The 24,842-nt window shown below is 41.9% G+C and overlaps 1 protein-coding gene across 1 annotated transcript; it reads right to left on the bottom strand.

Annotated features, from left to right (window-relative positions):
• Window positions 1–486: 486 nt before the first annotated feature.
• Window positions 487–21,033, bottom strand: arhgef10lb (Rho guanine nucleotide exchange factor (GEF) 10-like b). The gene is made up of 20 exons (XM_079226312.1): window positions 20,925–21,033; window positions 20,699–20,802; window positions 19,254–19,331; window positions 18,683–18,862; window positions 18,146–18,262; window positions 17,378–17,470; window positions 15,187–15,357; window positions 14,192–14,337; window positions 13,656–13,822; window positions 12,890–13,005; window positions 12,409–12,536; window positions 12,176–12,276; window positions 10,104–10,225; window positions 7,697–7,783; window positions 6,699–6,919; window positions 6,215–6,372; window positions 5,946–6,088; window positions 4,858–5,052; window positions 4,369–4,480; window positions 487–2,172 (listed from the first exon to the last, which is right to left on the bottom strand). Exons 1-20 carry the CDS (start codon window positions 21,019–21,021, stop codon window positions 1,592–1,594), a joined length of 3,117 nt encoding a protein of 1,038 aa, XP_079082438.1. The 5' UTR covers window positions 21,022–21,033; the 3' UTR covers window positions 487–1,591.
• Between the last annotated feature and the right edge of the window lie 3,809 nt (window positions 21,034–24,842).

A 24,842-nucleotide genomic window follows, 5' to 3' on the forward strand; every position in this document is an offset into this window, starting at 1 on the left:
AAAGTCTTTGTCTGTTGAGTTTAAACCAATCAATAAAAACCTACCTAAAACATTTATTTCTTCTGATCCAGAGAGATTAAATTAAAAAGCGAGATTACATTAATAAATGCATTATTTAAAGACCGATAAAGACTTTGTACATAACTTGTGAATGCATACCTGGCTTATTTCTCAATTACAGCACAGTCAATTATTTTTTTTGGTCTGATTTAGTAAGGAGTTAAAAAAAAATGAATGGCTTGATTAAAATTGACAAAAGAATATCAATTATTATGAAGGCTGTATGACATTATTCACATTACAATACTTAAGTCTAGCCAAAAACTTAATAGTCCTACATAATAAATATTATATTTGGTTGGAGAAATATGAATGATGAGTTAAATTAGACAAAGAGGCAGATATTTGATTCAATAGATATTCAATAGCCAGAATACCAATCTTTAATTTATTTAACCAATATCAAAACAGAAAATAAATGAACGGCTATGCTAACGAATTACATTGCACAGTGGATTTATAAATTCAAAAAAAAAAAACATTTTAAAAGAGAAACATACCTGCATGTGTTTACTCCTGACAAAAGCGCTCACACAAAGGTAAACTCCCTCTTGTGGCCAAATGGGTCAATAACAATCATCTTCAATATGTGCAGAAATACTGGGTTCAGAAGGAAACCTTGCAAATGAATGCAAAAACCACATGATGGAAATGCTACTTCTAGGGAGTACAACATTGACTACTGACATCCTTAAACTATGCATCTGAGCATCTCACCAGATGCCACAAATAGTTGTTTTTCTTTGTATTTGATTATTGTTTATTCAAGTGTAAAAATATTGTACATGGTTGTGGCAAGCTGCCACAAAAACTAGTGGCACCTAATGCCTGGTGCCACAGGAAGTGCCTATACGAGGTGCCGGTGCCACGATTAAGTTGTGGCAATGCCCAAAGTTGTGGCAGCTTGCCACAAAAACTAGTGGCACCTCTAGTTGCCACTAGTTGTTGTGGCAGCTTGCCACAAAAACTAGTGGCATGTCTAATTGCCACTAGTTGTTGTGGCAGCTTGCTACAAAAACTAGTGGCACCTCTAATTGCCACTAGTTGTTGTGGCAAGCTGCCAAGTTTTTGTGGCAGCTTGCCACAAAAACTAGTGGCAACTAGAGGTGCCACAGGAAGTGCCTATACGAGGTGCCGGTGCCACGATTTGAGCTTGCTCCTACTGCATTGTTGTTGAAATGAAAACAACGTTTTTTTCACACTGATATCCAAACACACATCTCTTCCCTCCATATTGCTCTGTTAGCTGATGCGATTCAAACCGCCTGTTTGAAAAAGCCATGGCATGGTTCTGATGTGAAGCAGCAATGAAAGTGTTGACTCAGTTTGATGTTGTGATGTCCACGTCTGGACCAAGAGCTGGAGAACGCTGCTCTCCTTAATGTTCCCGTCTCTGGAGGGAGCTGCTTCACTAGTGACGTTAGCTTTAATGTTAGCTTGCTAACATGGGCTTACGGTGTTCACCTGTCACAGCCAAACCACTGACATTAGGCATCCCAGTGTCAGGACAGTCAGGTGACATGCTCGCTTGTCATTGGCTGAGAGTCAGAGGGAGCTGCCACACCAGCAGTGTGTTGTCAGTGGCGGCTGAGCAGGGCCCCGGTGAGGACATCTGTCCTATCCTGCGGTGTCCTCTGCCCCCGGAGAAGACGGCGGTCGAGGTGAATTTGTTGCGCCTGACCTCCCCCTCCTTCCCCCACTCCACCGGCCGGCCTCTCACCCACACATCAGGGTCCTCGCTCACTTCATAGATGGAGCCGTCCTCCGGGCTGTGCACCAGGGAGTCTGGGGCCAGCCTGTGGCTCCCCTGTTCGGGTTGGACCGACAGCAGCTTCCCAGGCAGCTGGCAGGTGGAGTGGAGGCGATACTGCAACAAGAGACGCTTGGGCTTCTCCTCCCTTGGTGGAGGAGCTTCTGAGTCCTGCTCCAACCTCTGACCCTTTTCATCTCCTACCCCATTACCTTTACCTCCCTCTGCTTCTCTGTTGGCAGCCTCCTCGCTGCCGTTGAGGATGGAGTCCCGTCTGAGCAGGTTGGAGGCCAGGGTGCTGGAGGTGGACACCAGGAGGTCCACCGGACCGCAGTGGGCATTCAGAGACGTCATCCCCTTACCTGAGGGTAGGACAGTTCTAAATGAATCCACGGTGTCTCACATGGCAATGACAGGAAGTAAATGATGACAAGATGAATATCAGGGTTATGTTAACATTTACCATCAGCCCGACAACCAGCAATTGCTGATATATTCAAGCAGGTGTGTGTGTGTGTGTGTGTGTGTGTGTGTGTGTGTGTGTGCTGTCGACATTTAGTCACGTGAGTTGTTGGTGACGTGAATCATTCAAGTTAACCTCTTAACGTTCTGCTGTCGCGCGGGCGCACATTTCAACTATACACTGTACATTCCGTTGTACACTGTACATCTATTTATAATTCGGTACGAGTGCCATATGTTTCTGGAAACCTACGATTCTTGTGTTTCCGTTTCAAGATCAGACCACCACAGCAGCTACAATCAATACTTTTGTCAGACAACAACAAACAAGCGATTTGAAAATCAAGGCAACTCACCGATGACGCCTCATATTGATCCATAAATCCATAATATTCCAACAAAAACGGCGTTGTTACGTCGTAAAGGTCCAATAAAAATAAATCCCATAAAAGATTTAGTCCAAAACACGTGATTACATCCATAAATATTCACCAACTGGCATTGCATCACTCCATTGCAGCTGAAAGTTATGACCGAAAGTAGTGTTGTTTTCAGCAGAAAGTTATGTTTGCATGGGAGCACAGCTACAAACTTGGTATCAAAATGTCCGCCGAAATCTAACGGTTCCAATGAGACCCCACTTGAACCAATAGGAGCTTCATGTCCTGACTGACAAGCTACATTATCCAACCAGAAGCTACGTTGAAGTTTAGGCTCAGCCTCTATTTTCTTACGTGGCTCACGTCTGTTTCGTCGTACAGGTCAGATGACAGGCGTTTCGGACAGCCAATGAAATTGCCTAAACAAAGATAGGCGGGAAGAGGGGGGGCAAATAATCCCAACAGCCTTCAATTTGATGAGAAGAGACAGCTGCTGTAGAGCTTCAGTCTGAAGTGTAAATTAGCAAAAAAATGCATTTATACTTCATTTTCTCTGTGTCAGTAATACTGGTAGTATATATGAATAGTACATATATAAGTTTGCAAGACTATAAGCCTTTTTAATAGGTATATAGTATATATATCAGGAATATTTTCAGTCTCAAAATGAAAAAACGCCTAGACATTTCATTAGAAAAACATGTGTAAAATATTAATTTTCTGTGATATTGTTATCAACTTTTTACTTAGACTAGAAAAGGCTTCAGGCTATGGTCCCATTGTGTTTTCCAGTCCATAAGTCACATTTATAGTCATCTACAGGCATCTATTTACAAAGAAATGTTCAGACGGAAATAAAAACCTTATACTTTAGTGTGTTCAAACTCATATAACTCGTGTGTCAGCAGCACAATAAGTGTCAGCAGCACTTAAAGTGATTCTGACTATTGAGGGAAAAAAGCTTCAGATTGTTACCTTTCAAAAGAGACCAAGACCATGCATTTACTCCAAATAGTTCAAGTACAGCTTGCAATTTATTTTGGGTATACCTGGATAGGCGTTTTTCGTCAAATTTTACAGGAATGTTAAGAGGTTAAGCCAAGTTTAGTCAAGTTAACGTCAACCAGGTTTTTTTTCCATAACCAAAGTGGTTTTGTTGCTTAAATCTAACTTCCTGTGAAGACCGAAGTTTATTTTGAAAACACACTGTTCCTAAAACGAGCGGAAGAAATACAGGTCTAGAAGTGGCGCTGGTGGGTAGTGGTGTAACAAACTGTTGTCGATCCGTGGCATGCAGGTTCATTACACAGTAACCATCACAGTGTGACATAAAGTTTGACTGAACAACATTCAGTAAAATATGCGATCAGAATGAATGCTTCCTGTTCGCCGCCCCTGATAATGTTACTCTGTGAACAAGACATGTGTGGTTCCATTATCATGCTTTCAGGCATTATTCAGTGAAATATTATCATTGGTCAAATGTAAATGAAGACATTACCATGATGTGTTCAAATGTAATCTTGTAAAATGTAGTTAAAGTGAGAAACTTGAATAAATCCCTTTGTTTGTGAACTGTTTTCCCTGGCTGCTGTTACAGTTTTAGTCAGCACATATGGTGGGGTCATGCCTTCATGCTGCAGAGATGCATGTGCACATGAGCTCCAAACACAGAGAACATGCTGCCATCAGCAGAGCCCTGCACTCAGCACAGACCTGTGATCTTGGGGATGCCCTCCAGTGTGGGCACAGGGAAGGTGAGGATGATACCGTGGCTGGTGCCCACCCACAGCAGGCCCTGGCAGAGCAGCAGGCTGGAGACATACACCTGACCTGGTGTGCAAAGAGACATCCAACCTTTAGCATGACCACCATTACTGCTGCCACAACAGGAATTCAGTCCATATTCACAGCGGTCTTTTAATCTCCTTAGTGATTTATAAGTGGGAGATAACGACATCTGCTGGGGGGCAAAGTAACAACACATGACTAACTATTGAAATCAATACAAAGCATCTAAAATCAGAACCCTTCTCATTCACGAACTGAACTAACCTTTGTAGCCAAAAATGTATACATTTTGGCTACTGGTGACATCACTAAGGGCTCTGCTGCTGCGCTGCAGTCAGCAAATAGCACTTCATTAGCTTTATTAGCTTGAGGTTTTCTAACTAATACAGCTGCGATCTGAGCACGGCACTATACTCTGCATGTCCATCGGGTCTTGCCTGGTGCCAGGTGGGCGGTGCGCGTGGAGATGTTGACTTCCTGTAGGTGTTCCAGGGTCTCGGCGTGGAAGAGGTGAATGGAGGAGCCCTGGGTGAAGGCCATCCACACGCCCCCGCCTGAACCAATCATGTGGCTGACGCTGCAGCCGGCATCAGAATGGGCTGTGAAGCTCTACAGCACAGAAATAAGGAGAAATCACTTTTGTTTGTGTTTGCTATTATCCATAAAAGCGTAAAGTTAGAACCTCTCTCACTTACTACATACATGTTGGTCCTCAGTCCCATCGCTAAGGACAGTAGTTACTAGGGAAGCACGGGACCAATGTAAAAAGGATGGAGATTTAAGAGTAGACTGAAGACTTTCCCCTTTGATAAGCTTAAGGCTGGCTCAGGTTTATAGTTAGGGCTGGTTCAGGTTTATAGTTAGGGCTGGTTCAGGTTTATAGTTAGGGCTGGTTCAGGTTTATAGTTAGGGCTGGCTCAGGTCTGCACCCAATGTCTGGCCCATGTAATTGAAATACAAGAACCTCATTTCTGTCGTTTCCCTTTTGGATGCCTGCTTACAATCTGACACCTGGTTGCTCATATGAGAGGTTGATACCCAGAAACGTCCCAAACAAAGTTAAATAAGAACATCCATGCAGAGGGCAGGGTCTCTGTAGATACTGACACCACCACACACTTCTCCTGGGTCAGAAGAGTTGATGGAGAGGATTATTTCTGTAACAGTCTATACATTGTTTTTTTTATGAAAATCCTACTCATTGTGCCTTTAAGCTAAATCCTTTTTCAGCTGCTGTGAAAAATGAGGACAGCAGTGCTGCGCTGTAAGCCAGCAGAGATAATTTTCTGGAACATGGTGTTGTATGTTATTTGATTACTTACCAACATCATTCAGTTTACACCATCTGGAGTGGTATGTAAGGCAATCACAGGGCGCATAACTTATTTTAGCCCAGGACCCACATGCAGGTTACTCATTTAAACATCCTAAAAAACAACAACAACTACTCCAACCCTTTTGGTCTCCCATATTTGATACAACTGTCCATCTGTTGCTGATACCTGTGTGTGGAGGCTGGATCCTTGGATGACAGTGACTCGGTTGGCACAGCTGGCCCATGCAGCATCTTCAAGTGTCAGCAGACTGCAGACCGGCTCAGAGCCCACAGAAACCAGCTGGCACGAGTCCACGTCCCACAGTCTCTCTGAGGGCAAGAATGGTTCATGGTTTAACACCAACTGTAATACTGTAAATGGGGACCAGTCTCTTCCCTCTGAAATCCAAACCAGCATGACGCCAGTGATTGAAGCGTTCTTCAGTGACAACTCACCGCCAGCCCTTCTGTGGTAAACAGCCACTTTGCCATTGGCCAGTCCAGCGAAGAGGAAAGGCAGCGAGTGCTTGAGGCAGAGGATAGGACAGCTGTCGGGGTTCACCAATGTGGACAGGCAATGAACAGCTGTGTCCACGCTGCTGTACACGTCGATGCTGGGAAGACAAGGAGACACAACACACTACATTGAAGTCAAATACCACGCATCAAATGAAAGAGACGTTAACAGGAAAAGGTCAAGACCTGAGACTATGCGATGGATGTCAACCTCATCAAGTACAGCGCTGGAGTCAGGACATGTTCGCTTAGCTTAGCATAAAGACTGGAAGCATGGGGAAACAGCTGGCCTGGCTCTGTCCAACGTTCAACAAGTTGAACCAACAGGTTTTAAGTTCACTAAAGATCATGTTGCATTGATCCAGTTGACTCACTGGACATAGGTTTGTGTCTACAGACTGATGCTCTGGTGGAGATGACTGACCTGCCGTCCTGCAGGCCAACACAGATGATGTTTCCTATCTTAGCTGCAGACTGGGCTGTCTCAGCCTCCCTCCCCTCTGTGCTGGGACAAGGCTCCTTCACATACTCCAGACAGAGGACCGGGGCCCTGAGCGGGACGGTCTTGACCAGACGAGGAGCGGCTCGGTTCAGTGAGAAGATCTCCACTTGGCCGTGGTTGAAGCCGCTTCCTCCACCTGCAACCTGAGCTCCATCAGAGACAAAAAGCTTATTTCAGTCAATAAATGAAAATAAGATATACACAGAAACAAATACAGCTCAAGAATACATTTAACATCATGAATAAATGTGATGACAATTCCTTAAAAAAGAAGAAGATACAAGCCTGATAATGTGTACTTTGGAATCCAAGATGAGTACAACTGACTGATATAATATATGAGCAAATACTGGCCATGGGTAAGAAGGAAGATAAGGATGGCATGTTGTTATGAGAATACATTTGAGAATACATTTTGAAGTTACTCAAAGTGGCAGGAATATATATGTGTATACCCACTTAATTGATGAATATTGATGCCACTGTAAAGATTGCTCTGTTTTATGAACGGTTGGACAGAAGTCTCCTTCGTTTGCTTATTCAAATTACAGTTTAAATATAAACCATGCCTTGTATTATACCTAAAATGCAATATTTGGTCATTGTTAACACAAAATGGAGAAAACTAGCGAGCTGTACTAAACTGATGATCATTCAAAACCATTGCTGCAAACATTATGGAAAAGGTGAGACTGTTTACTGCCTTAAAAATGATTCAGCTGTACAGCAACCTTAACAACAGATCTGGAATCAGCTGTTGTCTGGTCCCTCAGTGAGGCCGCAGAGCAAATGCAGTTCAGCATTACTCCACATGGAGAGTTGTACATATGCGCTGTAGAATAGTAGTTTATGGACATAATGTGCAGCAGTATCTGCTCCTCAAAGGGGGACACCCTCAGGCCCACTCCCATCGTACTCACCCAGAGGTAACCCTGTGGTAGAGACGTACTGGCAATGCAGAAACCCAGCAGGCTGGACTGAGCCGGACTGTGAAGAGCTGCCTCCAGCTGCACAGACCAACAGAGAGAGGCACACTTCATTTACGACAAGACTCCTGGACTCCCACATGTACAGAAAGAGTCGTTAAATATGCCCCGACACCAGATGGAAACCTTTTACATTAACATATTTACATAAAATTCATAGTTATTCATGAGTTATTAACAACATGTATTTATTCAATTATTTCATCATCTATGTCGCGCTGTAAACACTGTGCACGAGCACAAGGATGACCTCCTGAAGTGTTTCCAGACCATCAGAGACTCTGAGACATTTGCTCCCCCAGCTGTCAAAAAGGCTTTGTGAGGATGCTTGAAGACGAGACTTTCTGTTTTGTTCTGGCATTGTTCCACAAGATCATGCCAAATATGGACATGCTATTCAACCAGCTGCAGAAGAGGAACATTGACCCTGTCTTCATTAAAGGACTTGTCCAGAGGTTCACAGACAGCATTAAAAAACAAAAACAAAAAAATCAGGTAAATAACTAGATTTACGACTAGCTGATAAATAAAGTAAGTAACTCAATATGTGTTCGATATGTGCTCAATATGTGGCGGTCCGTCAGGGCCTGCTAAGACTTCTCTGCTGGCTTAAACAGAATCACAAAGTTTAAATTTAAAAGAAAATCTTTTATAATTTTCTTTTTTTTAACAATTAAAAGTTATAGCTATTTTATAATTTAATTGTTTTTCACAAATACACTACATGTATTATAATTATTTTTCCCATTGCACAGCTCCTGTGTTCCTCTGTTGCTCTGCCTGCTGCCTTCAGCCTGCTGTGTGGCGCATCTTCTCATCCAATCACATTTCACCTCTGTTTCTCTATGCAATTGAGAGCTGGTTAAACTATATGGAGAGGCCTGCTAGCATATGAAATGAGTGTTTGGCCACAGGGCCCGCATGACCATTAACGTGCGCAAGGAACTCCTTGGGACCGCCAAAAACTCATCAACACCACGAATGTATATGGCGCCGCTGACTCCGACTGAAGGCGCCCGCCACTGGTTCCAAAGTTAGAAACTGTTTGGCAGTCAATTTTGTCATGTTTTTTGCCTGCTGTAAGCAAAACGTATTTGGTTTCCTGTTTTGAGATGTAGTGCTTTTATTTTGAAGGCGGAAAAACTGAGTTAAAACAGAAGTCATAGTGCGCGGTTTAATAGCTAAAATTTACGGTTTTAACGATCAATTTTAATGGAAAAAGAAGCGGTATCATCACTCCCCCGAAGAGGCACAAGTTCTTATGTTGGTTTTTGTAATGAATAAAAGACATTTGAAAATCATCAGCCAAAGTGCAGGACGATCTGTCGGAGGGGTACGCTACACGTTTGTTGTTAGAAAGAGGAGTTGCTCACGTCCAACAGTCTGTGAAAGCCTAAATGGGCCTAGTCATCAAAGTGAATGATTATGTTAGAAAACATCACAATGATATTTGTTTAAATATTTAAAAAAGGAAAAAGATCAGATTTCTATAAAAATGCAGGTAAACACAATTTGTAATAACATGCTTATTCATGTGTCCACCAAGTAAATTTCTAGAAGAGGCCTAGTTGTTTTTGAAGATGGCAAGTTGGCAACGTAAACCTTATTTTTTGGACCAGACACTCCATTTCCTCTGTGTGAGGACAGTGGATCTGACCAGCAGCAGCAGCCCAGAAAGCAGAGGATGCTGGGACCAGGAGAACAGAGACTGGCTACAGAGGGAAGCTGTGATGTAGTTGTCAATATAAATACTTTATACTTATATATATATATATATATATATATATATATATATATATATATATATAGTGTATTTTTTGTATATAGTGTATAGTATTTTCTTTTAATTATAATATGATATTATATATATTTTCTTTATTATAATATGATGTTTGTATTTCATTTTAATATATTCATGATATTTATATTGTATATTTATGATGATATTGTATGTTATTTATATATCATATTATACTGAATATTATGATATATATACCCAAAATAAATCCACCAGGCGCCACTGATCAAGACATCAGCCACAGCATCACACAGCCACAGCCAAAACACAGACAATGGTGAGCCAGAAAAAAAGGAAAAACATTTTGGAAGAGGATTTTCAAGATTTGTGACGGTCTCAATTTCATCATCTTCTAATGCCTTCTCACAGCTTGTTTTCCTAAAATGCATTTATATGTTGGAATGCTCCTCTGTGTGATGTAAACAGCAACAACCAGAATATATGGCTGCTCGTTAGTGAGCTGGAAACACAACAATCTGTTTTATACATGTACTATATTATATATGTAGAATATTAATATCAATACCGAGCAGCAGCTCTCACCTTCAGGGAGTGTGTTTTGGAGGAGAAGACAGGAAGCTGGCAGGTTAACAGAGGCCAACTAGATGGAGCTCTGGTCTTCATGTCTTCTTCAGCACATTCCCACCCAGGAGTGTTTTCCTGTCCTACACACAAACACACACACACACACACACACACACACACACACACACACACACACACACACACACACACACACACACACACACACACACACACACACACACACACACACCTAATAACTGTACTATTGGTAGTAGGTGTTGTGATAATATAAGCATGGCTGTTACAGGACATCGATCACTGAGATTCAGATAGTGATACTATTGTTATCTGAAATTCATTTTTGAGCATAGCATGAACACATATTAGGCTCACTTGGATATGGTTAGGACATATCACTTTGGACACAGCATATATAGAGCAGACTACTTTAGCTGTGCTGTATACATAAGGTTACAGCAACAGCAACAACCAAACCTGAGCAACAGCAACTGTTTTCCTATTTCACCTACAAAGTCGGCTCAGTCTACTAGTTGGAAAGCTGCCTACATGCTATCAATAAAGTTGAGGACCAATATGCACAGAGAAAGAACATAAATAAGTTTTCAAACTGAAAGGGAAAAAAAATAAACCTTTTACACCACACAATTACACACACGAAGCTCAACACAAACCAGACGATTCATTTTGAATTGCATGCAAGTGGATCAACTTCAGTGTCAATTTAGGTACAACAACATCTGGCCCCTCGCATGTGTGATATAGGTGAGATAGTTTTAGCGTCCTGCAGCCTCAGCGCTAAGTCAGCAGCTTTTCACAATGCTACCAGCAGCAACGAGCTATGAAAAATACATGTTGCTGCCTGCTGAAGAGCGACAGCTGTTGGTACCATGTACTGGACTCAATAAACGTCTAAAAATAAAAAATAAAAAAAACTGTTGTTACGGCTTCATGACGGTATATGAAATCTTTATATATAAAGATTACTATCAAAGGCTGAGTAAAGATTACTATCAAAGACTGAGTAAATGTTATGTCTCAGGAAGTCATTTTCAAGTAAAATTCACTTTACCATTTTGGATGAAAAACATAAACTTAACTTAAAAATTGTCTGAGTAAAAATTACTTAGAATTTCTGTGTGGAAATTCTTACCGAGCTTTTTTTTAAGTAAATGGCACTCGAAATAGTTTTCAGTGTATTCTTAGCAATGTTTTTCCCGTCAACATTCAGTGTATGTTTCTCAGGGGCTGTTATGTTGAAACCACCCACCTACAGCTTGAAGCCTCCTGATGTTCTGCTCCCTGGAGTTTAATGTACTCCCCTTAAGTATGCAGGAAAGATAGTTTTCTTGACTTTAGACATGGATGGCTAAGCAGTGGCTGGATACATTTTTTTAAATCACCAACTAACTTTATCTCCCTTGATTCTTTTGTCAATTTGAACTGTGACAAAAGCCTTTACCAATCTATGACAAAGAGGACCGTGGGAACATAGGGCTGACCATGTATCCATCTTTTCATCTCAATCTTATTAAGAAAGAGAAGTAGCTTGTTTTATAAAATGTAAAATAATTGTTTTAATATTTTACATCATCTACTCCTAATTCATCTTTACTGGGCTGTGTGGAAACAGCACCACAATATTCTGGTGTACTGCCATCATTCAATTGAGCATAACTGATATGCAATTAAACAAACATCTAAACCTCACAGACTAAACCATAACTCTAAACCAAACATTTCATGAGATAAAATACCGACAATGTTATTTACCGCAGATGACCTTAAATTGATGATGCCATTGGTTCCTTCCAATCCTAATCTAAACCATGCTGACTCCACGTAGCCCAGCAGGAGCAGCAGTTTTAACCTACTATGGTATTTTTCAGGCTGATGAGTGTAGACAGTGTTAAGTGTAGACATGGTCAATGCTGCATTCCTGTCAATACACACCACGTCTGAGCTCAGAGCTCCAAGATGGCTCCTGAGGTCATGCCATCACACTCACACTCACACTCACACACACACACACACACACACACACACACACACACACACACACCTGAACTCACTGTGAGCTATCTTGGCAAGGTGAAGCCGGTTCACCCAGGAGATCTTACTGAGGGGGCTGGGCGTGTTGAAGACAACAATGATGCTCACTGGACGACCAGACCTGGGGACAAAACGTGTTGTGCACATGAAAGCACATCAATGTGCAAAATACTTTGCAATCCAAGTTACCACACCTGTCGCTGAACCCAACTACAGATGGAGCTCCCTGTCCCAGATCAACCTCCTGACTCACTTGTCAGGTTTGCCTGATATGGACAGACGCAGGCGACACTTGTTGGCATTCTGGATCTCCTCCACCTTCAGACGGATGAGCCTCTGCAGAGCCAGACACCAGTCCTGAGACACTGTGGTGTTTAGATTCTGGGAAAGGAAGGATGGACCAGTTAGATTGTCTTCTACTTCATTAACTTCCTCTGAGAAAGATGCAGTAAGAAATCAGCTTATAGATTCTACTTTCATACAACGTGCGGACCATCTGTTATGACACAGTTGTACTCGAGACCTGGAAACATCACTATAATTAACATATTATGTATTTTTATATATGTCTTGATACATGCATTTCATTTATATATCACTAAGCTTAAGCTATAAATAAGTCACAGCAGGAAGAAAAGAGAGAATTGACATATGTATTATTAAATATAAGTCTGAAGAAAACCAATGTGTTTTAAGATGAGCACTGATTAGTTGAGAGCAATACGCGTTGGTACCTGGTAGGTTCCATGGAGGGTGCCCACCAGCAGAGAGACCTCCTGCACCACAGCCAGGTCATGCTGCAGCTCCTCCAGGTCCTGGTACAGTCTGGGAGGACCCATGAACACTTTACCTGAAACACAGGTTAACATTCAGCCTCACGCCTGAACACTGACACACCACTGAGCTATGTAATAAAAAGGGGTTTGATTTGGCTACAATATTACATTTTTCAGGCCTTAAGAGACTAACAGAAAGAAATAACCCTGCACTCTGTTATTCACTTGTGCTCACTTTATCAATGCAATATCAATATTTTAGTCTGTAGACATCCATCCGATAAGATTATCTGTCAACTGCCACTAAAGGTGGAAGTGGGCGCCTAATGAGGTGAGCTGGACACATCAGTAAATCCCACAGGAAAACGTGTTGTTTATATTTTGTGATTTTATTTCAAAGATGCCCGTTAACGATTAACCTTTTAATATGCAAATGTTGTAATGTATCAATTTATGAATTATATTACAGTTAAACCCTGTTTAAGTCAATAAATAAGTCATCTAATTCAGTCACAAAAAAATACATAAAACTGCTGATTGAATGCGCAGGTAGAAAATCCAGGGCCCGCCACTGGTATATATACATACACATATACATAGAAGAGGATATAGATATATATATATATATATATATATATATATATATATATATATATATACATACATACATACACGATCTGCATCTAGGTCAGTGTGAGTGGTGGGTGTGGAGCTGTGGTTGTACCGATGCTGCTGGAGGTGGAGCTGTGGCGTCTAGCGGTGATGACACTGTCCCTTCTCTGCTGACTGTCCTGTCCCACCTCCACCACCTGAGTCTGCAGCAGGGGGGCACACCACTTCACTGTGTACTTCGGGCCAACAGGAACCAGGCTGCTGATGTCAGGGGGACCCCTGGTGGACAAACATGTTCTAAACGTTTACTGCGTGGCAGCTATTCTGTGCAGGAGCTCTCTCATCCGTCCAAATTCCAGCATCCCGTCTCCTCTGACCCCCACCACCCATGACACCACCTGGGTTTTGTTCAGCGTCAACAGACCTGAAACCTGGGAACTCCTTGAGAACAGACTTTCTCGTCGAGAAACTCTTCTTACGCTTCAGCATGAAGACTGGTTGCTAAGTGCTCCAAAAACAGGAACTTCTCATTCCTACATTCATGTCTGAATTACCACAGAAATAAACATGTCAATAATGAACTGTATGAGAGATTCCAGGAGAGACAGTGGAGCTACAGCAGCAGGGTCTGCAGTAGGAGATACTTACTTCAGGTTAACATTGGCACAGATCAGGGTGTCGTTGAGGAGGAACACTTTTCGCTCCTTGGACTTGAGAACTTGACCTTTATCACCATAAACAATTTCAGTGAGGAGTTCACACTGAATCAGCTGCCGCTGCTCCGAGTTCAGCAGCTGGAAGCACAAAGCAGGTCACTGAACAAGTGGATCCTCACCTACACTCTGACCATCAGTCAGTATATGAACCAGTAAATGATCTTCCCTTGCGCCTGCTTGGAATGAAAGTTGAATGGCAGTGCTTCGTGATCTTCAAAATGACATCTTTGTGATAACATCAAGAATAAGGCTGGTGGATGAATGCAGCCGTCTGGACCAACGGATCAGTCTGGATGTTTAAAGCTTTTTGTGGCTTTGGGTCCACTACCAGGTATCTCACTGATTACCAGACACATCAATATGGAATTCAGTTTGGATATTGATGGTCCCCAGAGGCTGATTATTGAGGAGCTTACTTCCTCTGGCACCGTTACATAGACAAAATAAATTAACTGAACACAAGACACATTTCAATTTAAAGGGATAGTTTATGTTTTGTTGTTTGAGGTACTTCAATAATCAGTGCATTACCTACAGTAGACCTACAGCACACTCCTCGTGAGGACAGAGAAGCAAAGCAATGCACTGCTGTGGACGCTAACATATTCTAGAAATGTACACTACATTAGAATGTTTTCACCGAGTTCTGTCTTACCTTCATAATACTTCACAGTAGTACATTACTTTACTCCTCTTTGGAGCTAAATCCAGGTCATATGTTTTGTTTATTTGAAAAAAAGATTTGAACCTGAAAAATAATATATTTTTTCAGTTTTCAGTAACAGATTTTATATTTTCAACTTCCACTCTTTAATTTTACAGCTTCAAATCTCTTTTTTTCGGATTCAAATCCTCTGCTCCATACTCCTCTGCTGATTCTCCTTCTGTTTCTCTGAACTAGTAATACACTAGGTGCATGGTGCTCACCTTGCTGAGGTTGCGGTCCCCCACACTGTGTGCCAACTGCTGGATCTCAGCCTCCTGGTCAGCCAGGCGCTTCTGTTCGTTGAGCTTCTCTGCCAGAGTCTCCAGCTCAGTGAGAGCCAGCTGCAGGGGCAGCCGGTCATTGTGGGTCTTCGGAGTGTTCTTCAACATGTCCTGATACAGAAAATAACAACAACAACGACAACGCAACACTGTGATAACCAGGAGTGGAGGGTCAGGTCATGTCACGTCAAGAGAAACAAATGACCTTAAGTAAAGAACATGTCATATAATTATCGTAAGAATATTATTAAATGGTACTTGCATTTCTATTTCCTAGTCTTCTGACCACTCAAAGCTCTTTAACACTACATGTCATTATTCACCCATTCACAACCATTCATGGGAGGAGCTACCATGCAAAGTGCCACCTGCCAATCACGACAATGAACCATGTACACACCGCAGGAACAGCTTACGGGAGCAACTTGGGGTTAAGGGTCTTGTGTAAGGATCGAACCGCCTTCAACCGATCCTCTAAGTGAAGGACGACCCAGCTCTACCACTGAGCCACAGTCACACAGTGTAGCCAATTCAACGTCTCACCTTAAACCAGCAATGTGTATCAATATCTAATATATCAACATTCTGATCCTCTTAACCTTTTTTACCCCAGAAATTTAATGGTGAAAATTGCAAATGGTTTGCATTCAACCAAATACTGAATATCTCCTAAACCCCAAGGTCTATTTAAATAATTAAAAAAGCAATAATATACAGAAACCCTTGTGAACATAGTTAATAATTCATATGTTAGTGGTATATTAGTTTATGATAGTACACAGAAAAGGGAAAAAATAAATTCTCAAAAGAAAGAAAACTCCAAGTTGTTTTTTCTTATCGTAACTATATTAATGAACGCTGAATTTTGTATATATATATATATATATATATATATATATATATAACATAGCTCTATATGTTAGGAGTATATGTGCGAAGTTTGGCTTTAATTGAGTGACTCGTCCAATCAATCAACTCAAGCCAATCTACTCTAGCCATGTGCTGCAGGGAGAGAGAAAGCTATAGAGTTCAAGATAGGCCAGATGAATCATATTTCAGCCATAAGCAAGTCCATTTTCATTTCTTTTGCTGGACATAAATGGCAATGTTGTGCGTGTCTTGGCGAAGGTTTCTCAGCGGCCTGGCGTTATTGGTGGATGCAGTAGCTCTAAGGATTCCACAACTGTATGGTAATCAAGTGTAGCTATCGATATGAAAAGTCATATTTTCAAAAGAAATCAGGGGTGCTATCCCAAGTCACTCTCGAGTCCCTTCGAGACATACTTATGGTTTATGCTAATACTAATAATGGAATAGTGTCATAAACGTACTTATATTGACTTGTAAGGCCAGGATGTGCCGTTCTTCTTGCTGTACACACCAGAGGCCCTGTTTGGACTGGTAGAGCCTGGGAGATCGATGAAGAAGTTCGACGAAAGGCCGAGCCCCCCTCTTTATAAGTAGGGATTGGATCTAATCTGATGAACATATCTTGATCTTCCAAACGCGTGTGTATCAAATACTCCAATAATGTCTCATTTGTTTCACTCTGTAACGTTTAAGGACGGCAGGATAAGAGCATAATCATGCTTCTATTCGTTTTGTGATAGCAGGTGTTGAGGGGGATTTCTTTTGACGTTTTTCCATTCACCCACAATGCACTGCTGCAGACGCACTGCATTTCACTTCCTCCAACAGAGTTTCAGTAAAAATCCAGGCCTGGAAATGAAACCAAACAGTCCACTTGACTGAACACCACATGCTGCCCCTTTCTGAGAGATTTACTACTCCTGTTTGACAAAGCTGACAACCAGGGATCCAGCTCACAACGGATTAGTTTCAACTGAATTACAAGGACCTGTACAATGTGGAAATACAGTCATCAAAATGGGTTAAAACTGTGGGTATACAAGATTTATCTTTTATGCATAAAGGAATGATTATCAGCTGATGTGTGAACAGCGTGAACAGTGTGTGAACGGTGTGGACAGTGTGAGATCGCTGTGAGATCGCTGTGAACAGAGTGGACAGTGTGAGGTCAATGTGAACAGTGTGAGGTCGGTGTGAACAGTGTGAGGTCGGTGTGAACAGTGTGAGATCAATGTGAACGGTGTTTGTGTCCGTCACTCACCTGCAGCAGCAGAATGAACTGAGGAAAGCGTTGGATCGGTTTGACCATCAGGCCATACAGAGTGATCCGGTCTGGACTGGAGGTCTGCTTCTTCTGTCACATGGAGATCACATTGTGTATCAGTGTTCTCTGCATCAATAATGTTACATTCAAATAGGAACCATGGAGAGCGTTACAAAACAAGGGTCGCATATAATTAAATCTAACACGGATGTGTACTCCTTTCATGGGATATGTTTTGTAGAACTTTCTCAGATTTTCATTTAGTGCCTGACGAAAACATACCGCTCAGAACAGACTGAATGTTCGGCCTGTGGTGTTGAACCGCTCATACAAACTACTGCACACTGTGCTTCCTTGCGTTCTGTGCAATAGCTTCCAATGTTAGAGATAATCCAGCTATCAATGTGTAAGAAAGTGTGGAAACTATCAATATCCAAACTTCATTGAAGTAGTTGCGTAACAGTTTTTTATTTATTGTGCAGGCGGTTCCTGTGTTGTTTGCTCTTTTATTGCCTTGGTGTTGAGCTTTCATACTGATGTAGAAACTGATCCCAAAAATAGAAACACCCAGCACAAAGTCATCAGGTTTAAACCTTCAGACTACATTTCTTAAAGGTATCAAGTTCAATGTGTGTGGCTGGTGTAGTCTAAATAGAAGCTGAATGAAATGGATGTGTTCCAAACCTCCACAAACCCGTCCAGCGCAGAGCAGACAGGGTTCGACTCAATAACTCAACTATGGTTTCAAACACAAAGAGTGAGCACCTTCAGAAAGTCCAGGAAAGCAGGTTTAGACATGCAGGCCTTCTTGATCAGTGTCATGGCATTGGTGAAGTTGTTGATGTAGTCACTGTACACCTCCAGCACCATGGACTTAGAAAACTGTGGAGGACAGAGCGTGACTCAGGACTCGGGACCACAACCAGGTTCACGGCCACCAGTGACACAGTCATACATAAACTTACCTCACCATCAATACAATATGGCTCCTTGTGTGCGTTTTAAAAACCTGTTTATTCAGGCTCTGCATATTAAAAGGGCACCAAACATGAAGATGAGTTCTCTCATGGTTACAACCACTCAGCCTGTCTAAACAGCTTTATCATAATGTCTCTAGTTTCAGTGGAGGAGTTTTGTTTACTCTGAGAAAATAACCCTGTTATCATCGTGCTGACGGCTCAGAGACAACACCTTTATGAGAGAGAGCCTGTGTTACTAACAGGGGACGTGGAGACTGATAGGCTGCTGGTAACAGAGGCAAGGAAAGGATGAAGGAATCAGTGAAGTAAAGATGTGACTAACCGAGGCGACGAACAGGTCTCCGATCGTCTCGCTGTAATCCCACTCGGCCACGCGGGATGCCAAGGCGATCTGGAACATTGAGTGGCACTGATGGATCTCCTGCAGACGGTAAAAGATGCAACGCACCTTCTTGGGGTTTAGGATACAGTTCTGCGGCTCCAGCAAAGGCTTCTGGTACTCCTGACAGAAAAAAGAAGAGTCAGCTTGGCCAGCTGTAGATCTGTGGTGGTTTCTTTCAGCTTCCATGAGGATCACACCGCTTACACAGCATTTTATTTTCTGTCTGGTGTTTTTTGCAGCAGGGTTATTCAGTTAACTGCATCCTGGAGATCATAGTGGAATCCTTTCCTGAAAGATTAATACTGACTTAAATTGGCACGTCAGGATTTTTAAGTAAAAGATTATTATTACCATAAATCATAAAGTGTAAAGCCACAGCACAGCTCCGTCACCACTGATGCTCTGGTTATGATCTTCTCAACTGAACAGTGAACACGGATCATAAATATGTTCCACTCTCTCCCATAGAAACAAAGAGACTCCCTTTTACCTGAGGCGGGCCGAGACTCACCTGGAGGATCCTCTTGAGAGAGTCCAGGTAGCTGCTCTCACTCTGCACGATGGAGCTGAGGATGAGACGTCTGACCACCTGAAGGGGGCAGTGAGCAACGGAAACATTCACATCAAAGTCAAAGTCAAAGTCAGTTTTATTGTCAATTTTGTGCAATGTGCAAACATGCAGAAGATCGAAAGTATGTTTCTCTTCTGTCCAACATATAGAGAATTGTGCAATAGTAATAATAATAAAGTGCAAAAACTGTTTAAAAGTAAAAAAAAAAACATAACATATAGACAACATAAATTAGGAACTATTAAGACTATGACATATAGACAACATAAATTAGGAACTATTAAGACTATGAAGGACTAAACTATACATAAATGACTAACTCCTTAGCAGCATTCAGACATGTGAGTCTAAAAGAGGACGGAGTTAGACTATGAAAGACTGTAACTATAATTAAATTACATTAAATGACTGTAGTTCTTAGCAGCATCCAGACATGTGAGTCTAAAGAAGAGGACAATAAGGCCCTATCGATGTGCAATAAAAGGTTATCCCAATATACCGCATTGTATTGATCAAATAAAAGCTGATAGTAAACAATTGCTGTGGTCAGCACAAACAAGGCCACTAATAAAGGCCTGGTTCAAAAACAACCACATAGGATTACCTGTACTGTAATGGCAAAATGTATTCAGCATGATGCATATCTCTTAAGCACCAATTGTCCTACTCAGCACTCTGCTGCTCTCTTTTCAACATTAATGTAACTCTTTTTATTCACTAAATGATTCCAGTGGCGTTGACTGTTTATATTAATGTTAAGATATAACCTACGATGTTTCACGATGAATTAATTTGCCATCTGCAGGAAGTGTTGAGTTCCACTTATAGGCAGCTCAAAGGGATAGTCCATCCACAAAATGATTATTTGTAGATGTATTACTCAGCCAGCGTCACCTTGAACTGCTGAAGGAATCTTTGTTTCTCTCGGGCCTCCACGTTGAACGAAGAATCAAAAAACGTCTTGATGAATTTGAGTGAATGGGGCCGCGTTTGACAACAACAGAACTAAACTATATGTCACACAACTCGTACGGTATAATCCAAGTCTCATTTATCCAGTTTATGGATGCATCCAGATGCTCATCACTTCACAAACATCTTACTATTGGCTGTTGTTAAACACAGTCACCATTTAATCATCAAGGCCTTTCTGCTGTTTCCTACTGTTTTTATTCTCCATTCACAGTGAAGGCCTCTAAACTATGTTTCCTCAAGAATTCAATAGGTCATTCATTCAGGATCAGTTGAGGTAAAGAAGTGAGAGTGGTTAAAGAAGACACATGTTACAGACACTGAGGTTAATCAGTATTGCCTAAAAGCTGAATGCTGCTTTCTAAATAAGATGAAGAAGAACTAAAGCTGGCCTCTTTAGTGTGCCTCCTCACCTGCTGACTGCTGAGCCCCTCTGGCATGGGGCCCAGTTGAGGTGGAGGGTGCTTCAGCTCACACACAGACACATCCAGGTAACCTGCATCATCCCTTCCCTCACCTGCAAAATCAAACACAAGCCCTTTAGGAATCTGTTCTGGTAGCTTTGTGACACATTAAGAATTGATACATTTTGTATGAATTACAGTACTGAAGAGATTAGGTTAACTAAAGTTTCTGGACCTGAGGAATCTTTTCTCTGCAGGAATGACACTTTGCGAATCATGGCTAACTTTGTCTTTTCTAAACCGCCCCTGGTACCACTCCTCGCTGCTTTCATCAACTGCTGCACCTGGAAAACACATCACACTTGGATAACCAAGGTTTTGCAGATTATCAAATCTGCTACAAACATGTAACAAATGCAATTTGTCCCAAAATCTTGTTTGACTCATCAGCCCTCATTTGCATCACATCAGTTGATTAATTCCAGGCTCTACAGCAGAACAAGTCCTTCCTCCTTCAAAGACTCAGATTTGTCCATGAAAAGAGGAGGACGATGGAGAGAACGCCGTCTCAGTCAGACTCCTACCTTAGTGTCGCAGCTCTGTCTGATGTGGGCGGCATGAGGCGGAGCGAGCCGCACCGCCAGCTCCCTCCTGGTGACAGCACAGCGCTCCTTCAGCCTCAGCACATCTGCAGGCAGCTGGGGGTCCAACGCCAGACAGCGGAGCAGAAACACAGTGTTCAAGGTCAACACACGGCTGCATCCCATACTGAGGCCAGGGCCCTATTCCTCGTACCTGACTTACTGAGTTTTCAGGATAAGGTGATGTAGGTCAGGCTTTTCGGTTCCTCAAAGCAAGTTTAGAAAAATCACTATAGCAACACATCCAAAAATTTGAACCTGCTCCCGAGCAGGCTTACTGAAATTTACTGGATAAGCTGGCCACTCCCACCGGACAAAAAAGGCAGCTCCCTTCCTCATTGATGAAGGAGCGATATTAGTTATATTAGTTTTATAGTGAGAAAATTCCTCCAGATCACCAAAATCCATTCTCACATCATCATGACTTCCTGTACGTGTGCTATTGATTCTGCCGACAAGGAATCATTTACGAGACCTCCTCGAGTCGTACATTAAACACCACAGGCGCAGCAGAGTATCACTCGTCTCACAGACTGTATGCAGACTGGATCACAGTGTCTCACAGACTTCATCACAGCCGTGAGCTTTTTTGTGAGTGGTACATGTTTGTACAGTGTCTGCGATGCAGAGAACATCGGGAAAGCCGCTGTATGGCATGCTGTTTGTATCGTTTATTTAGTGCTCAAGAAACTTATGGATGTGTTAAAGCACTCATAATTATATGACAGTGTTATTAGTACACCATACATATCATTATTGTAGAACATGATTAAGGTACTGATCCGCCCATACACATATTCAAACTCCTAGTTCTATGGTAATCTACACATACATGTATACACACATAGTACATGATACATACGCGCATACAGTAATTATATCCTCACAAGTATATATTAATTTGTATACTACGGCCAGCAGGCACATTTAAATGAATATAATCTGATTGATTCGGGTGATGAGGCACTTAAAATTAGCTGATACATTTTCCCAACACATGCGCATTTAACTTGATATATTTGCGATACTTATGTGACTCTAGCCCGACCAGCGGAGGCGGCGTTATGCTGCATTTACAAACAGGAAGTGTTGGGAATATTCGCTACGCTTTGGATGTGAACGCACCATTAGACTTTGCCATGATTAACTTAAATTCATCATATGTAGTCATGATCATCTCCTGCTCCTCCACGGAGAAAAGAGACGCGTTTGAAAATCATCAAATCTGTTTTCGACTCCTCCCCCTTTTGAAGAGGAACGGGCACGCGCATTTATCCAGATGACTGACGTCTGGTTAGAATGAACGAGACTGTTTGAGGGAGGGTCAACCTTTGAAGAACCGGGAAAGCCTGATGTCAATCATCTCGCTAATTTAAGATGGATAATAGGACATTTGATCGACTTTGTTGAACCACGTACGAGGAATAGGGCCCAGGAGTCCTTCCAGTTATATGGAATATTGAAAATACTTGTATTGTCTAAACGGGAGCCTGGTTTACATGCACCTACTTGCAGATGGTATTTATACAGCGCAGGCTGATGACCAGACTGATTGAGACGATGTGCATTTATGTCCAATGCTGTCTAGAATTACCCGCACATGTGAACGTTGCCTAGTTTCAACGTTTAAAATTATATTTTAATGAAATGAAAAGTGAACAAGATATAAAATCTGCACATCTTGTATGTGGGTGAGTTTTGATGACTTCATCTGTACTCAAAGAGTCATGTGAATCAATACCCAGCTCTAGTTTCCTACTTCAAGCCTGAAGAAAAGACACGTACCTCATATATCAGTGAATCTCTTCTATTCACACAAATGATTTGTCCTTCCAAACTCCAGCTGATCAACTCCTTATTAACTTCATAAGATCTCCACACTGAACACTAACTCGTGTTACACTCTGTCTTCTCCAAAACACTTACACATGAGCTGAGTGGGAAAGTCCACTGCAAGGTAACACATGGTGGCAGAAGCAGAACACAGAAGTGCTGACTGAGCGAAGCACTGCCAGACATAATTCATTTCCTCTTTCCATCAAACCAGGTTTCATTATAACAGTCTATATGCAACTATATGTGCAGTCATTATAACGGAGCCGGGGCTATTCAGCAGCCAGGGGGACATTTTAAGATCCATACCCACCGAGTGAGGGGTTGCTTTGTCACCACATTCAGATCTTTTAAAGTTCAACAGTGTAAATGTTAAAACAAAGCTCCACTGGACATCCAGCTGGAAACCTCACCTTAAAGCTGCATTAACGAATATTCTAGTATCAACACTGGGAGAATGACTATGAAAGAAGTAGTTACAGAGACTGATCACCAACTCTGCACTTCCTGTCTGTCACACGTTCCACACATCTGGATTGTTTTCATCCCACCTGCCTGTTTACTAACTCTCCTATCATTTCAGACCCTCCCACAGCATCAGCTTTCATTCTCCTCACCTGGTCCTCCAGCCCATCTCACCTGCAGCACATCCCATCAGTGCCTCACTACTTAAGCCCTCCACTTGCACTCGTTCCCTGCCAGATTGTCTTGTGTGTCACTGCCGAGCACTCCTCTTGATTACTATTCAAATCAGCCAGTTCTCCACTACGGGTTCTCTGCCTGCTCCTTTTGGATGGTTAGCCTTCTGACTGATCTCCTGGTTCTTACCCTGCCTAGAAACCATTACACTCTGTTTGGACATCTTGTGGTTCATTGTTTTGATTTGGAGCAGAGCACTTTCACTGTTTCCAGACACAGCTAGCGACTAGCTGGTGAACACAGGGAACATTCAGCAGATAAAGAGACGGATGTTTCCTCAGTAGTTGGTGGAGACAAAGCCTAGTGTGGGACGGTGTTCATCGGTACTGATCCTCCCCCCTCACGATTCGGCACGTATGCGAAACTTAGATTAATTAACTATCACAGAGTGAAATAATGTTTTACTGACCCTTTATCCCCCAGTAATTCAGTAATATTCAGTAATATATATAACCAAGTAAAAGGATAACATTGAGAATTGTTGATGGTTAACTGACTTCAGAGCAGTTGAAATGATTTTGGGGATGGTGGCAAAAAAAAGTCTGGAGGCTTGTGGACCAGCTGCTATAATCAAAGAACAACATGGATCACAATGATCGGTAATTAGAATTGACGGCAAAAAAATGTGATATGGGGATCTCAAAATATATTTGATCACTTTTTTTTTCTTTTGTGCCGATTCAAATCAGGATCCGATCCGTGACTCTGATCCGTGATATGAACCGATTCATGATCCGTTGCAACACTACCAAAGACTGTAGCTGCTAGGTGTGTCAATAAGCAACTGTTCGCTAACCATAGCATGTGAACATAACAAGGTACATTATTTTCACTATCATACCCTGTTTGGCTAATAATGACCTCAAAAAACATGTGCTTGAGTTAGTATGTATTTCCCCCTTGTTCTTTATCTGTAAAGCACTTTGCAAACCTGTGACGAAAAATATGTTATATATTTATCACATATTAAGCCACGTTGG

The sequence above is a fragment of the Taurulus bubalis genome (assembly GCF_910589615.1).
Source record: "Taurulus bubalis genome assembly, chromosome: 11".
Taxonomy (NCBI): domain Eukaryota; kingdom Metazoa; phylum Chordata; class Actinopteri; order Perciformes; family Cottidae; genus Taurulus; species Taurulus bubalis.

Coding starts and splice junctions, on each gene's coding strand:
- arhgef10lb (XM_079226312.1), bottom strand. CDS start 21,021: ATGAAAGCAGCGAGGAGTGGTACCAGGGGCGGTTTAGAAAAGACAAAG. Junction 20,803..20,924: donor GCAGAGAAAAGATTCCTCAG/GTCCAGAAACTT, acceptor TTGATTTTGCAG/GTGAGGGAAGGGATGATGCA. Junction 19,332..20,698: donor AGGGGCTCAGCAGTCAGCAG/GTGAGGAGGCAC, acceptor TGCCCCCTTCAG/GTGGTCAGACGTCTCATCCT.